The sequence below is a fragment of the Bombina bombina genome, chromosome 7 (assembly GCF_027579735.1).
Source record: "Bombina bombina isolate aBomBom1 chromosome 7, aBomBom1.pri, whole genome shotgun sequence".
NCBI classification, from domain to species: Eukaryota; Metazoa; Chordata; class Amphibia; order Anura; family Bombinatoridae; genus Bombina; species Bombina bombina.
In genome coordinates, this window is record NC_069505.1 from 444713728 (window position 1) to 444731324 (window position 17597).

At 41.0% G+C, this 17597-nt stretch overlaps 1 protein-coding gene across 1 annotated transcript in view; it reads left to right on the plus strand.

Moving 5' to 3' along the window:
- XPNPEP3 (X-prolyl aminopeptidase 3) overlaps positions 1-17597 on the plus strand; it is a 289754-nt gene that overhangs the window by 59213 nt on the left and 212944 nt on the right. Inside the window, exons 3-4 of the mRNA XM_053721392.1 lie at positions 47-454; positions 784-986. Of these exons, the coding sequence (XP_053577367.1) occupies positions 47-454; positions 784-986 (611 nt within the window). The remainder of the gene's footprint in view (positions 1-46; positions 455-783; positions 987-17597) is intronic.

Consider the following 17597-nt stretch of genomic DNA (forward strand, 5'->3'; position numbering starts at 1 on the left):
CCATTCTGGAGTAGACCCTCCCATTTAAGTTTGTTTTGTTTTTCAGGCGAGGTCACCCCTGGTCTGACACAGACGGAATATGCCGTCCGACGTCACAAGCTAATGTCACTCATTCAGACGTCTCCGGCACTGGGGAGTGGTACAGATCACGCCGTCATCTTCCTGTCTCACCCTACACTGTATATGACCAGTGACATACCTTTCCCTTTCCATCAACACACAGACTTCCTCTACTTGTGCGGGTTCCTAGAACCTGATAGTATCCTTATCCTGAGGAGCCGGGCTGGCCACTCACTGCCCTCCCACACCGCCAGCCTCTACGTGCCTCGCAGAGATGCCAGCCGTGAGCTGTGGGATGGGCCACGTTCTGGAGCAGACGGTGCTGTAGCTCTCACTGGGGTAGATGAGGCTTTTGTAATGGATGAGTTCAAACATGTTCTGCCTCGGCTGCTAGGTAAAGTGTATGGTTTGTAAGTGACACTGGCCTCTGGATCCAATCATCATATATCTCCCTCTTATACCTCTATTCTCCCTCCCCCCCCATTTTCTCCTCCTTTCCCCAATTTCGAATCAACCTCACGTTTTGTTTTTTCCCCTCCTTTCTTTACACTCTCCATTCACTCTTTATTTTCTCTTTCTACCTTTTCACTCAACTCTGCAAAATCCAGAGCAATTCAGATTTATTTGGTTGATTTTTCATTTTGTTTTGTGTCGAGGGGCCTCACTAACTCAGGAGCTGGTACTGTGTAATAATGTAAGATTCTGTATCTTTCTGCTTGTCAGACGAAGGTGTGACGTTGTGGTGTGACTGTGCCAGGCCCGCTCACCCCGCTCTGTATAGCAGCTGCCTCCAGCCTTTGGTGCAATCTAGAGCCAGAGGAAAGAACCCAATCAGACCAATAAGGCATCTTGTCCATCAGCTTCGTCTAGTGAAGTCCCAAGCTGAGCTGGAGCTCATGAAGCAAGCAGGTCGCATCTCCTCCCAGGTACAGCGATTACAAAGGCTCCTATTGGTTGTAGGTAACGTGTGCTTGGTATATTAGTGATTAAATGACCAAACTGCCAGAGAGTGGAAAACACGGCAACACCCTCTTCCATCTGCTTGCTTACTCCCTTCAGGTGTTAAAGGGACATAATACCCATATGCTTCATCACTTGAAAGTGCTACAGTATAGTTGTAAAGAGCTGAATAGAAAATATCACAACGTTTTATCTCTTAATAGTAAGTGCTCTGTGTGCAGTTATCCCTCAGCTACTGTCAGCTGCAGGTTAAAAAGAATCAGCCAATCCGCTTCATCAGTTCTGATGTCACCGTTTTACTTTGCTGTGATCGCACAAGATTGCATAGAAAACTTCCTGAAAGGGACAGTACACTGTAAAATTGTTTTTCCCTTAATGTATTTTCAATGACTTGGTATACCAGCTGCAGAGTATAACTGTATGATAAATTGCATTATCAGATTTATTTTTTGTATATGAAGTAGCTGGTTTTGTGCTTTTAAACCACAGCCTATTACAATGGGTTGAACTTCAGGTAATATCAGATCCCATTATGTTATCACTTTGTGTACACACACTTGCTTCCTTATCTTATATTTGTCTGGAACACCAAAGCTCAATACATAGAGAGAAGAATGGAAAATTATCATTTTATTAATAACTATCCTGCACCCCGCTGGGAGTGTAATCTCTTCTGCTGGCTGTGGTTACTTAGGCTATTCAATAGCTGAGACTCCAGTATAGAAACTTTCAGTATAGGTGGCTATAACACAGGCTAAATCAGCTTTTTCAAATGCTGAAATAGGAGTAAAGGAGCTACTTGTAAACAATTTAATACACTCTAGCAGGTAAAATGGATCATTGGGAATAATTTAAAGGGAAGAAAATGTTTGGGTGAACTGTCCCTTAAAACACAAGGAAATAACATGACTGTGCCTGCATATGCCAGATGCATGCTCCCATGCAAGTCCCAGGACTAGCATCCCAATTGGCTGCTTAAAGTCCTTTTACAATAGGATATAGCTACTGAAGATATTTTGAGGTAAAATAATTTTTTTACATAGAGGTGTTCAGGTGACATTTTCTAGTCTACTTTTTACAGTTGTGCTGCATAACTTTCAACTGCTTTAACATTTGGATATCATGTCCCTTTAAGGCAAATCAGCAGCTGTTGAGACCACATACATTTTATAAATCAAAATACAGACCTTGGATGTAGCATCTTACACATTTATAGACCATAAGTGCTGCTGAGATCAGACACATTTAAACTCATTGGGGCAGATTCCATGTAATGAATCTATTTACTAATAAAATATTTTATCACATTAATAATACATTAACATTTACTCCCAACCAGTAGTAAATACACATTAATAGCTATGTCCGCTTCCAGTAATATGATAAGATGAGGAGCGAGCTCTGCAGCCCTGATGGGGCACACAGTTATCTATTGCACCTCCTTATGGGGAGTCTTAATTAGACCAATCAGCGGCCACTTCACAAACTATTTACGCAATAAACACTATGTAATTGCATGCCATCTTGTAATAGATTAACATACTGGCTTAGACCAATCAGCGGCCACTTCACAAACTGATGTATTGACGCAATAAACACTATGTAATTGCATGCCATCTTGTAATAGATTAACATACTGGTTTAGACCAATCTGTGGCCACTTCACGAACTGATGTATTGACGCAGTAAACGCTATGTAATTGCATGCAACACTTGGCGAGGGACAGGCCCTCTGGAAAGGCTGCACAAGTAGCACTCTAAGCCTGGACTTGTGAAGGGAGAAATAATGATGAACAATAAAATATAACTTTTATTTCAATATATTAAAATAGGGACCCAGTGAGTGAACACATTAAAAACAACTGAAGACCGGTTGACACTATTCCTGTTAATGAGTGGGTAATGCCTTTGAGATATATTATATATCGGCAGGAATTTAAACAGTGCGGTTGAATATAAGTGCTGGTCTCCAAATTCAGTTACTCTATATAGTACAAGATAGTCAATATTGCTAGGAAGTGGACAGGGGAAAGACTGATTCTTGTTTTTACTTCTCATATAATCTTTGATAGAGTTATCAAAAAATAATACTCTGTGTAGGTTGATACAGTGTGTAGTGCTTAGACGTGTGATGGTAAATTCAGTCCCTTACCACATCTATTGAATATTAAGTATCAATATGGTCTACTATTATCCATGGGATAAACCTAGGTTTGGGGTAGAGGTTGTGTCTGGTTCATTGGTTTGATTGAACAAATATACCTCTTGTAATAGAATAATGCACACGTGAGTTTATTCCCCACACATATTCTTTATATCCATATTATTCACTCAAGCAATTGTATTACAGGTAAAGGGTTATATCCTACTGGAATTTGGCCACTCAAATACTGTTGTGTATAATAGGCGTACCTAATATGGGGTAATAACCCTTGCTTAACAATAGTGACTGTAGTTATCTGTCTGAAATTTATTACAGCAATTATTCATTTCTTATCTGAAGCAAAGTATATAGATTACTCTGTAACGTGTAATAAGTCTCACTATAGGTCTAACTTTCCGTTTAGGATATTGTGATCTTAATTACAACTAATATTAGTTGATATGGTCACTTTCTGGTATTGTGCTGAGCCAAAAACCTCTAGTTTTTTTTTCTAGAGTAGCAGCAAGTGTATTTACGTTCATGACAGTGCTATAATGTATAATGAATCATGCTGCATAATTGTGACTGAGCTAGAACTAATATGTTGCGTGCAAATTGTGTTGCTAGTAGTATATGTGCTATTAAACCAAGTATCGCAGCCGTTATAATAGCTTTCTGTGGCAGCAAAGTGATCTGATTTGGTACCGTATTGTACTCTATAGTTTGTAGTGTATCTCTGGCTAATACTGCCCCTGTTAAGAGTACATATATTATCCTTTTTTGCAAGTGCATCATTTTATTTCTTCTCGAGGTTGGAATGGCAGCGAGATGACTGCGTGGTCAGTGTTAAACTCGGCGTTGGTTGTCGCTCGGGTTAAGGTTCCCTCAATATCACTACTATATAGCATTATGCTTGCTAAACAAAGCGAATCCCTACTGGGAAAATCTAGTATAAAATGGAGATCGGTGATATCAAACTTAGATCAGGATATTTTGAGAGACAGTTGCAAAACATTAAATAAATGTCGCATTCCTATAAGCTGGAAAGAGAGCCATATGAAACTTATAAATAATTTTTATTGCACCCCTCAGAAATTATCGAAAATGTATAGTGGTCAGGATTTCTTTTGTCCACGATGTGTTTATATGAACGCAGATATTCTGCACATGTTTTGGCAGTGTCCTCGGATCAGACAATTCTGGAATAAGGTTATTTTCTGGATAAACAGAATGTACCAAACAAATATTGATATAGATATGGAAGGAATTTTTTTTCTTGTTCGTTCCAATCCGGCGGCACTACCAAATACTAAAACTCTAAATACCATCATCTTACTCGTTAGACAATTAATACTGAAAAATTGGAAAGCTAAAAAAATGCCGGGCTTCTCAGTTTTTACTAAAGAAATCCAGATGCAAATTGTTTTTGAATCCTATCTCAGGGAGGCAAACGAAAAAGAAATTAGAAAGTTTCTCTTGGGTTGGCTACCCATAATTAAGACATATCCAGAAGACGTGCAAAAAATACTGTATCCATTTTTAAGTTTGCAATCTTTTTCTGACTTGGCACTATTAGGGGATTTTCCGGTAGAATAGGTTAGGAATTACAGGTAGCTATAGTAGAGGTGATTGAAACAACCCGCCAGGATAATAGTAGTTAAGTCTGGGTTGAGGGGATTCCCAGTAGGGTACGGTCCCGAGCGAGAGTGTCAATACTATTAGAGCAAGGGGGAAAGGTTGTGTCTCTCTTTTTTTTTTTTGTAGATTTTTGGTTTTGTGTTATGTGTTAGGTTATGGTCGGATGATTATTTTGTTGCGTCAATAAAATGAGCTGCCAGGGTTAAGGAGGGGATAATTTTTAGGATAATATCTGCATGTTAAAAAAGATGGATCAACGTTATGTTTTTAATTTATACTATCTTATTATTTTTTCATGTATATAAAATTGTTTCAAATCTATTCTCTGTATGACATGAAAAGGATTACACCCTGCGAGGTTTTGTTTCTTAATTTTTTTGTTTTTCTTTTTTTCGAGAGCCCTCCTCTCGGCAGCTCCAAATAAATAAATATTTAAAAAAAGAAAAAAAAAAAAGAGTACATATATTGTGTAGATAGTCTGTTACCACATTTATTATTGTTGTATATTTGAGCGCATATAGGAACAAGAATAATGTTAACTTGTATTATGCACGATAGTGATTATAATGGTCAGCACCACGATTGTTATTATATCATCTATAGTGTATCTAGATTTAAGTACAGTGTTGAACTGCAATACATTGCTTAGAGGCCTGTATTAAGTCTCATTATCTGATTAAACTTCAGTTCGCTATATTTTAATCTTTGTACATGCGGAGTAAGTGCACAATGTAACAATTTTGTATTGTGCTAGATCGTATTGATCACATTGCACAATCACTTAGCACTCAGTTTAGATTTGGCCCACGCTGGCCATAGAAATACTATTTGTTCACTTCTGCAACATACTGAAATATTGCAGTGCAGATTAAAGGTAATATCTAGCAATCACTTGGGACCCATGAACACATTCGTAATACATATATGTAGAATCATGCATTATCACTTCTTAACAAAAGTTTTCACTTTGGGGATTGTTACACAATTTTTTATTCTCTTACCTTCCCTTCCCTTCATAGTGGGGTGTTTATGTACACTTCAGACACACTGGTAAATAATAATCCAATAACCCCATTGGATGTTATCATACACTATATGACTAAGCAGACTTGGGACCCATATTTATTATGAACCCTATAAACAGGGAATATATATGTCAAGGTATATGTGAAGATTAATATATATATATTATTTAATATGTATTTGGTTGTCAGCACCAATGATTCATTCATTTATAAGACATTAAATGCTTTGGCTGACCAAAGTACAATCCTCCCCCACTCGGCATGCAAAATTTCAATGCATCCAGGTGAGAATAATGAAATGAAGCATTTGGTCAGTTAATAAAAACTGTTTTTAAAACCCAGGAAACTAATAATTAACATTTACTTGATGATCAAATGTTATATCACCAACCTCTGTTGTAGACAAGGTTCTGCACTATTTCCTGATAAGCTAACAAATTATGAGCTAACAGACAGTTACTTCAAAGAGGGAGCATCTGTTTCATTGCCTGGATTACAAGGACCTCATACAGTGAATAAAGATAAAATGTCTGGAACTTTTTGTTTAAATTCTAATGAGATGCTCACATTTTCAAGGAAATGGAAATTAGCATGATGGAGCCTCAAAAGTACATGCCCATATATGGGCTTCCTGCCCAAGGTGAGTAATCGCTCCGTCTGTGAGAATATTTGGATTTGCAAACATCTTCAAGAAAGGACCTCTAAGAACAGGATTATCAGATAGATAACCCCATGCAGTAATACAGGCAATGTCAGAGAAATGCTGGATTTATTTTGAAACTTAGCTGAAGAAATGACTGTGTCACCTATGTTTAAATTATCCCTTGCAGAGTTTCCCATGTGCAGAGCTCAGACACATTGGCATTTGAAATCTCTGTGTAACATAAAGAGAATAATAAAAAAAAAAAATATATAAACCTTGCAAAAGAAATTATCTATATAATCCTCATATAAGGGAATACTCAAATATATATTCAAACAAAAAGCATAAAATGTCTTAGCCTCTGTATTTTTAAGCATAGGAATGGATATTTAGGGACCTAAAAAGCAATGACTAATATTAATATTTTAGACAAATGCTACAAATAGATGTATACATAATTGACAATTTTCCCTTTGTTTTACAGGAAAACAAGATGTCCTTAGTCATAAAAACAGATGTGGATATTTTCTATTTTAACATAAAAATTAATAACAATATTATTTTTATTTCAGATCTACATTTGGTATTGTCATGCATTCAGATATGCATTAGAAATGTGAAATACATTGCATTCCTATTGAGATACAATACAATACAATACCAGGATACTGAATGTTATTTTAAATGGATTTTAAGATATTTGGCAGTATAAATTCTTTATTAAAATGATTATTAAAAATATGCTTATGTCTGATATTGAAGTGATCAGAGAAGATAATACTATATGATCCTATGAATATTAAACACATAGTTTATTAATATCAAATTATAGTGTACATATTAAAAATATACAATTTGTAATTTTCTATTAACAGTATTGAGAATGAACTATTTGTTTTTGTCATGTTGCCCGTCGGTGTTGTAATGCGAGAATTACAGCCAAAAGACAATTGGTTGTCAACAAAGATGCATTTCCCTAGCAACCATATATCCCAGGTTGTCCAATGAGATGTTCAGATTCGAGGGCCTCCCAAACCAATTCACCAATGATGGTACAGAACAAAAAGGGGTGGGGTTATATCACATGATAAAACCCCAAGCATAGAGAGAGAAAGAAACTGTTACTGTTTGTCTGCTAACTGGTAACTGAAAATTGCTGCTGGAACACAGTTACTATAAGCAAAAATAGCTACCCTTCTCCATTTTGCAAAAACTCCATTTCTTTTACAAGATACGATGAGTCCACGGATTTCATCCTTGTGGGATATCGCCTCCTGGTCAGCAAGAGGAGGCAAAGAGCACCACAGCAGAGCTGTGTATATATAGCTCCTCCCTTCCCTCCCACCCCAGTCATTCTCTTTGCCTGTGTTAGTTAGATAGGAGATGGCAAAGTGAGGTGATAGTTAAGATTCTTCAATCAAGTGTTTATTATTTTTAAGTGATGCCTCTGAGTGCTACTTTGTGCTGGGTGTAGCCTAGACCAGATCAGTCTCTTCAGTAAAAAGAGAAGCATTTGGTGGCTTTAAAGCAATGGGAACTTGTGGGACATAATTCTCACTGCGCCTCCCATATACTGTTGCTGCCCTATCTGGGAAAAAATCTGAGGGTCTTTTGCTCAGTATTTTTCTTGTAATCTTCAGGTCCATGTGAGCAGTTGGATTTCACATACCTGGGTGCTGCCTTTGCTGTCAACAGATTGTGAGGTAAGTGCCATTTTTGTTTCTGGGCTTGGAAAATGAAAGAAGAACTCAGAAGGATTTGGCCTCTCACGTTATAATTGAGCAGCCCTTTGTATATTATATGGGCTCTTTATCAGGTATGCATTCTCTTTTTATTTTAGGAGAGTATACTGACAGCAAATGTATTTCACATGTTTTTCACTTGTCAACGCACTCTCGGCGGTGGTATAATTCCTACATGCCGACCTGGAGATTGCTTTATTCAGACAAATGGGGCATGTTCTCTTGGCGGTTATATATCACTACAAACCGACCGAGAGTTTGCTTTATTCAGACAAATGGGGCATGTTCTCCCGGCGGTTATATATCACTACAAGCCGACCGGGAGTTTGCTTTATTCAGACAAATGGGGCATGTTCTCCCGGCGGTTATATATCACTACATGCCGACCGGGAGTTTGCTTTATTCAGACAAATGGGGCATGTTCTCCCGGCGGTTATATATCACTACAAGCCGACCGAGAGTTTGCTTTATTCAGACAAATGGGGCATGTTCTCCCGGCGGTTATATATCACTACAAGCCGACCAGGAGTTTGCTTTATTCAGACAAATGGGGCATGTTCTCCCGGCGGTTATATATCATATCATTACACGCCGACCGGGAGTTTGCTTTATTCAGACAAATGGGGCATGTTCTCCCGGCGGTTATATATCACTACAAGCCGACCGAGAGTTTGCTTTATTCAGACAAATGGGGCATGTTCTCCCGGCGGTTATATATCACTACAAGCCGACCGGGAGTTTGCTTTATTCAGACAAATGGGGCATGTTCTCCCGGCGGTTATATATCACTACAAGCCGACCGGGAGTTTTCTTTATTCAGACAAATGGGGCATGTTCTCCCGCCGGTTATATATCACTACAAGCCGACTGGGAGTTTGCTTTATTCAGACAAATGGGGCATGTTCTCCCGGCGGTTATATATCATTACACGCCGACCGGAAGCTTTCTATTCTGCCGACATTCCCTGTGCTCACATCGCTCTCTTCGAGTGTAATTAGGCACTTGGATGCTTGCAGATATGGAGGGAATGTTCGTAGTATTTTACAATAACTTGTAAACGCCCACGATGGGCGGTCCTTAAGATGGCGCTGTTCATAGCGCGCCCTTTTCTTCCCTTTCACGGGCAGTTGTGCAATTGATGCGCAAGTTAAAAATTAAAAGTAAAGCGCATATAATATAGCAGTTTTTGCACTTTGTTAGAAATCAGGTGCTATTTCTCTTTACAGCATATATGATATAAGACAGCATGGGTGCAGATTCGTTATAAGACTCTTTATACAAACACTTCTGTTTTATTTGGGATTTAGGTCATGTTGCTACAAACATGACATTCTCAGTATAAATTGAATATGAAGTGATGGCTCAACTCAGAAAGCTTATCGGAGATGTCCGTAGTTGCTCTGACACTTGTGTGCTGATGTATTTCTTTTTTTGCAAGAATTTTCTTTTTTTGCAAGAAATAAAGAGACAGTAGCACACTAAAAAAGATAAGGTTCTTTTTCAGTTTTTAAGAGTCAGTACCGTTTTTGGTGGGGTTCCTTTTATTTGAAATTCAGCTTTGTATTTAAAAACAAGTGCACACATAAAATAAAGAATTTTTTTGGCCCACATGTGGTGCTCTGTGGTTCCTTGCACTTTTCATATGGTATTGTGGGCACAAGACATGCTTACTTTAATGTACATAGCAACGTCTATTTCCAACAAGGTTAACATGCTAATTGGAAGTGACAGTAACACTTTTACTGTGTAAACTTTATTAAAAGAATTGAGGCTGTTTGTTAATTCATCCTTTGTGACATAGGATGGTACAAAAACACAAAGAAATAAGTTACTTTTAGATTTAAAGAGGCAGTAATGTTTAGTTCTGTGTACATTATAATAAATGACTTTCAGCTGTTTGTTTGTTAGTTCATCTTTTGTGACTGAGGATGCAACAAATGCACTCAAGAATAGAGGAATAAGAATTAGAGGGTCTCCTTATGAAATTCTATGTTCATCAAGGGTTGCTATTGCACTTGTAAGTTACAAGTGCAGCTGCTTATTGGTTTGGTGCTCTGGAAGAGTCTCTTAAGACTGAGACTTCTTTGGAAGAGATATATAATAGGATTAAAGCTTTTAGGTCAGCTGATTCATTTATTTCTGACGCTTCCCTGCAGATTACCAAATTGGCGGCTAAGAGTTCGGGGTTCTCCATCTTGGTACGCAGAACCTTTTGGTTGAAATCTTGGTCTGCGGATGTTTCTTCCCAGTCTGAACTTTTGGCTATCCCTTACAAGGGGAAGGCCTTGTTCGAACATGACTTGAAGGAAATTATTTCTGACTTCACGGGGGGCAAGGGTCATCTCCTTCCCTCAGGATAAGAGATCCAATCAGAGGGGTCGACAGAGTAATTTTCGTTCCTTTCGAAAATTCGAGGGAACTCCCTCTTCCTCTGAGCAGGAAGGGAACTATCCGCAAACCAAGTCTACCTGGAGACCCAACCAGTCTTTTAACAAGGGTAAACCATCTAAGAAACCTGCTGCTGCACCAAGTCAGCATGTAGGGTTGGCCCCCGATCCGGGACCGGATCTAGTAGGGGGCAGATTGTTTTTCTTCATCCAGGCTTGGATGAGAAATGTTCAGGATCCCTGGGCAATAGATATTGTGTCTCAGGGATACTAACTGGAATTCAAACATTCTTTCCCCAGAGGAAGGTTTCTTCTTTCACGATTATCTGTAGGCCAGATAAAAAGAGAGGCGTTCTTACGCTGTGTTTAAGACCTCTCCTCCATGGGAGTAATCTGTCCCGTTCCATTTCAGGAGCAGGGACAGGGGTTTTACTCTCATATGTTGTAGTTCCCAAAAAAGAGGGAACTTTCAGACCTATCTTAGATCTTAATAGTCTAAACAAGTGTCTAAGTATTCCATCTTTCAAGATGGAATCTATTGGTACCATTCTTCCATTGATCCAGGAGGGTCAATTTTTGGCGACAGTGGATCTAAAGGATGTATACCTTCATGTTCCCATCCACTGAGATCATTTCAAGTTCCTGAGAGTAGCCAGGCAGATAGCTCAGCATGCTAAAGGCACTGTGGCTAAGCTCTGTAGCAACCCAAGGGTTGCAGGTTCAATTCCCGGCAAGGTCCGCTCTTCCTTTCATCCTTCTGAGATCGATAAAATGAGCAGCGCCTTGAGACCCTTACAGGTGATTAGCCGCGCTTTACAAGTACCCAATACGTACATACATACCGTATAACTGTATTGTGCAATATTTTTTTTCCATTTATGGATAACCACCTCAGTTTGTGGTTCTTCTTTTTGGTCTAGCCACAGCACCCAGAATCTTCACAAAGGTTCTGGGGCCTTTACTGGCTGTTCTAAGGCCGCAGGGCATTGCAGTGGCACCTTATCTAGATGATATACTGATCTAGGCGTCAACATTTCTACTAGCAAGGTCCTATACCAACATTGTGCTTTCCTTCCTAAGAACCCACGGGTGGAAGGTGAACCTGGAAAAGAGTTTAGTTTCTCAGACAAGGGTGCCCTTTCTGGGAACTGTATTCAACTTTATTTCTATGAATATCTTTTTGAAAGTCAGAAAGTTAAGAATACTTTATACATGCCGAGCCATTCAGTCCAGTCCTCGTCCGTCAGTGGCTCAGTACATGGAGGTAATTGGATTGCTGCTGGCGGCAATGGACGTTGTACCGTTTGCACGGTTTCATCTCAGACCTCTGTAATTGAGCATGCTCAGGCAGTGGAATGGAGATTATACAGATCTGTCTTCTCTAATATTTCTAGATCAAAAGACAGGAGATTATCTTCTATGGTGGTTGTCACTGGATCATCTGTCCCAGGGGATATGATTCCACATACCCTCATGGGTAATAGTGACAACGGATACCAGTCTGTTAGGTTGGGGAGCAGTTTGGAACTCCCTAAGGGCTCAGGGTGTGTGGACTCTGGCGGAGTCTCTACTTCCCATCAATATTCTGGAGTTGAGAGCAATATTCAATGCTCTTCAGGCGTGGCCTCAGTTGGCTTCGGCCCAATTCATCAGATTTCAGTCGAACAACATAACGATGGTAGCTTACATCAATCATCAGGGAGGAACAAGAAGTTCCTTGGCGATGACAGAGGTTGCCATGATAATACAGTGGGCGGAATTTCACTCTTGCCATCTGTTGGCGATCTACATCCCAGAGGTGGTAAACTGGGAGGCAGACTTTCTGAGCAGGCAGACATTTCATCCGGGAGAGTGGGAACTCCATCCAGAGATATTTTCCAACCTGATTCTTAGATGGGGCAGGCTGGAGTTGGATCTCTTGGCATCTTGTCTGAATGTCAAGCTTCCTAGATACAGGTCCCAGGGTTCCCCAAGCGGAGCTGATAGATGTCCTGGCAGTGCCTTGGTCTTTTCAGCCTAGCTTATGTATTTCCTCCGTTTGCTCTTTTTCCCAGGGTGATTTCTCGAGTCAATCAGGGAAGGGCATCAGTAATCCTCATCGCCCCTGTGTGGCCTCGCAGGATTTGGTAGGCGGATTTGCTGGAAAGGTCATCTCAGCCACCGTTGATACTGCCCTTAAGAAAGGTCCTTTTCATTCAAGGTCCTTTCCATCATCCGAATCTAGTTTCTCTGTAGCTGACTGCCTGGAGATTGATCGCTTAATTTTATCTAAGCGAGTTTTTTTATTTTTTTTATTCAGTCATAGATTCTTTAATTCAGGCATGTAAGCCTGTTGCTAGGAAGATTTCTCCAACATAGGTGTGTCCGGTCCACGGCGTCATCCTTACTTGTGGGATATTCTCTTCCCCAACAGGAAATGGCAAAGAGCCCAGCAAAGCTGGTCACATGATCCCTCCTAGGCTCCGCCTACCCCAGTCATTCTCTTTGCCGTTGTACAGGCAACATCTCCACGGAGATGGCTTAGAGTTTTTTAGTGTTTAACTGTAGTTTTTATTATTCAATCAAGAGTTTGTTATTTTAAAATAGTGCTGGTATGTACTATTTACTCAGAAACAGAAAAGAGATGAAGATTTCTGTTTGTATGAGGAAAATGATTTTAGCAACCGTTACTAAAATCCATGGCTGTTCCACACAGGACTGTTGAGAGGAATTAACTTCAGTTGGGGGAACAGTGAGCAGTCTCTTGCTGCTTGAGGTATGACACATTCTAACAAGACGATGTAATGCTGGAAGCTGTCATTTTCCCTATGGGATCCGGTAAGCCATGTTTATTAAGATAGTAAATAAGGGCTTCACAAGGGCTTATTAAGACTGTAGACTTTTTCTGGGCTAAATCGATTCATTATTAACACATATTTAGCCTTGAGGAATCATTTAATCTGGGTATTTTGATAAGATTATATCGGCAGGCACTGTTTTAGACACCTTATTCTTAGGGGCTTCCCCAAATCATAGGCAGAGCCTCATTTTCGCGCCGGTGTTGCGCACTTGTTTTTGAGAGGCATGACATGCAGTTGCATGTGTGAGGAGCTCTGATACATAGAAAAGCCTTTATGAAGGCGTCATTTGGTATCGTATTCCCCTTTGGGCTTGGTTGGGTCTCAGCAAAGCAGATACCAGGGACTGTTAAAAACGGCTCCGGTTCCGTTATTTTAAGGGTTAAAGCTTCCAAATTTGGTGTGCAATACTTTTAAGGCTTTAAGACACTGTGGTGAAATTTTGGTGAATTTTGAACAATTCCTTCATATTTTTTCGCAATTGCAGTAATAAAGTGTGTTCAGTTTAAAATTTAAAGTGACAGTAACGGTTTTATTTTAAAACGTTTTTTGTACTTTGTTATCAAGTTTATGCCTGTTTAACATGTCTGAACTACCAGATAGACTGTGTTCTGAATGTGGGGAAGCCAGAGTTCCTTCTCATTTAAATAAATGTGATTTATGTGACAATGACAATGATGCCCAAGATGATTCCTCAAGTGAGGGGAGTAAGCATGGTACTGCATCATTCCCTCCCTCGTTTACACGAGTCTTGCCCACTCAGGAGGCCCCTAGTACATCTAGCGCGCCAATACTCCTTACTATGCAACAATTAACGGCTGTAATGGATAATTCTGTCAAAAACATTTTAGCCAAAATGCACACTTATCAGCGTAAGCGCGACTGCTCTGTTTTAGATACTGAAGAGCATGACGACGCTGATAATAATGGTTCTGAAGGGCCCCTAAACCAGTCTGATGGGGCCAGGGAGGTTTTGTCTGAGGGAGAAATTACTGATTCAGGGAACATTTCTCAACAAGCTGAACCTGATGTGATTACGTTTAAATTTAAGTTGGAACATCTCCGCATTCTGCTTAAGGAGGTATTATCCACTCTGGATGATTGTGACAAGTTGGTCATCCCAGAGAAACTATGTAAAATGGACAGTTCCTAGAGGTCCCGGGGCTCCCAGAAGCTTTTCCTATACCCAAGCGGGTGGCGGACATTGTAAATAAAGAATGGGAAAGGCCCGGTATTCCTTTCGTCCCTCCCCCCATATTTAAAAAATTGTTTCCTATGGTCGACCCCAGAAAGGACTTATGGCAGACAGTCCCCAGGGTCGAGGGAGCGGTTTCCACTTTAAACAAACGCACCACTATACCCATAGAAGATAGTTGTGCTTTCAAAGATCCTATGGATAAAAAATTAGAAGGTTTACTTAAAAAGATGTTTGTTCAGCAGGGTTACCTTCTACAACCAATTTCATGCATTGTCCCTGTCGCTACAGCCGCGTGTTTCTGGTTCGATGAGCTGGTAAAGGCGGTCGATAGTGATTCTCCTCCTTATGAGGAGATTATGGACAGAATCAATGCTCTCAAATTGGCTAATTCTTTCACCCTAGACGCCACTTTGCAATTGGCTAGGTTAGCGGCTAAGAATTCTGGGTTTGCTATTGTGGCGCGCAGAGCGCTTTGGTTGAAATCTTGGTCAGCTGATGCGTCTTCCAAGAACAAGCTACTTAACATTCCTTTCAAGGGGAAAACGCTGTTTGGCCCTGACTTGAAAGAGATTATCTCTGATATCACTGGGGGTAAGGGCCACGCCCTTCCTCAGGATCGGCCTTTCAAGGCCAAAAATAAACCTAATTTTCGTCCCTTTCGTAGAAACGGACCAGCCCAAAGTGCTACGTCCTCTAAGCAAGAGGGTAATACTTCTCAAGCCAAGCCAGCTTGGAGACCAATGCAAGGCTGGAACAAGGGAAAGCAGGCCAAGAAACCTGCCACTGCTACCAAGACAGCATGAAATGTTGGCCCCCGATCCGGGACCGGATCTGGTGGGGGGCAGACTCTCTCTCTTCGCTCAGGCTTGGGCAAGAGATGTTCTGGATCCTTGGGCGCTAGAAATAGTCTCCCAAGGTTATCTTCTGGAATTCAAGGGGCTTCCCCCAAGGGGGAGGTTCCACAGGTCTCAGTTGTCTTCAGACCACATAAAAAGACAGGCATTCTTACGTTGTGTAGAAGACCTGTTAAAAATGGGAGTGATTCATCCTGTTCCATTAGGAGAACAAGGGATGGGGTTCTACTCCAATCTGTTCATAGTTCCCAAAAAAGAGGGAACGTTCAGACCAATCTTAGATCTCAAGATCTTAAACAAGTTTCTCAAGGTTCCATCGTTCAAAATGGAAACCATTCGAACAATTCTTCCTTCCATCCAGGAAGGTCAATTCATGACCACGGTGGATTTAAAGGATGCGTATCTACATATTCCTATCCACAAGGAACATCATCGGTTCCTAAGGTTCGCATTCCTGGACAAGCATTACCAGTTCGTGGCGCTTCCTTTCGGATTAGCCACTGCTCCAAGGATTTTCACAAAGGTACTAGGGTCCCTTCTAGCTGTGCTAAGACCAAGGGGCATTGCTGTAGTACCTTACTTGGACGACATTCTGATTCAAGCGTCGTCCCTTCCTCAAGCAAAGGCTCACACGGACATCGTCCTGGCCTTTCTCAGATCTCATGGATGGAAAGTGAACGTGGAAAAGAGTTCTCTATCTCCGTCAACAAGGGTTCCCTTCTTGGGAACAATAATAGACTCCTTAGAAATGAGGATTTTTCTGACAGAGGCCAGAAAAACAAAACTTCTAGACTCTTGTCGGATACTTCATTCCGTTCCTCTTCCTTCCATAGCGCAGTGCATGGAAGTGATAGGTTTGATGGTAGCGGCAATGGACATAGTTCCTTTTGTGCGCATTCATCTAAGACCATTACAACTGTGCATACTCAGTCAGTGGAATGGGGACTATACAAACTTGTCTCCGAGGATACAAGTAAATCAGAGGACCAGAGACTCACTCCGTTGGTGGCTGTCCCTGGACAACCTGTCACAAGGGATGACCTTCCGCAGACCAGAGTGGGTCATTGTCACGACCGACGCCAGTCTGATGGGCTGGGGCGCGGTCTGGGGATCCCTGAAAGCTCAGGGTCTTTGGTCTCGGGAAGAATCTCTTCTACCGATAAATATTCTGGAACTGAGAGCGATATTCAATGCTCTCAAGGCTTGGCCTCAGCTAGCGAGGGCCAAGTTCATACGGTTTCAATCAGACAACATGACAACTGTTGCGTACATCAACCATCAGGGGGGAACAAGGAGTTCCCTGGCGATGGAAGAAGTGACCAAAATTATTCTATGGGCGGAGTCTCACTCCTGCCACCTGTCTGCTATCCACATCCCAGGAGTGGAAAATTGGGAAGCGGATTTTCTGAGTCGTCAGACATTGCATCCGGGGGAGTGGGAACTCCATCCGGAAATCTTTGCCCAAGTCACTCAACTGTGGGGCATTCCAGACATGGATCTGATGGCCTCTCGTCAGAACTTCAAAGTTCCTTGCTACGGGTCCAGATCCAGGGATCCCAAGGCGGCTCTAGTGGATGCACTAGTAGCACCTTGGACCTTCAAACTAGCTTATGTATTCCCGCCGTTTCCTCTCATCCCCAGGCTGGTAGCCAGGATCAATCAGGAAAGGGCGTCGGTGATCTTGATAGCTCCTGCGTGGCCACGCAGGACTTGGTATGCAGATCTGGTGAATATGTCATCGGCTCCACCATGGAAGCTACCTTTGAGACGAGACCTTCTTGTTCAAGGTCCGTTCGAACATCCGAATCTGGTCTCACTCCAGCTGACTGCTTGGAGATTGAACGCTTGATCTTATCGAAGCGAGGGTTCTCAGATTCTGTTATCGATACTCTTGTTCAGGCCAGAAAGCCTGTAACTAGAAAGATTTACCACAAAATTTGGAAAAAATATATCTGTTGGTGTGAATCTAAAGGATTCCCTTGGGACAAGGTTAAGATTCCTAAGATTCTATCCTTCCTTCAAGAAGGATTGGAAAAGGGATTATCTGCAAGTTCCCTGAAGGGACAGATTTCTGCCTTGTCTGTGTTACTTCACAAAAAGCTGGCAGCTG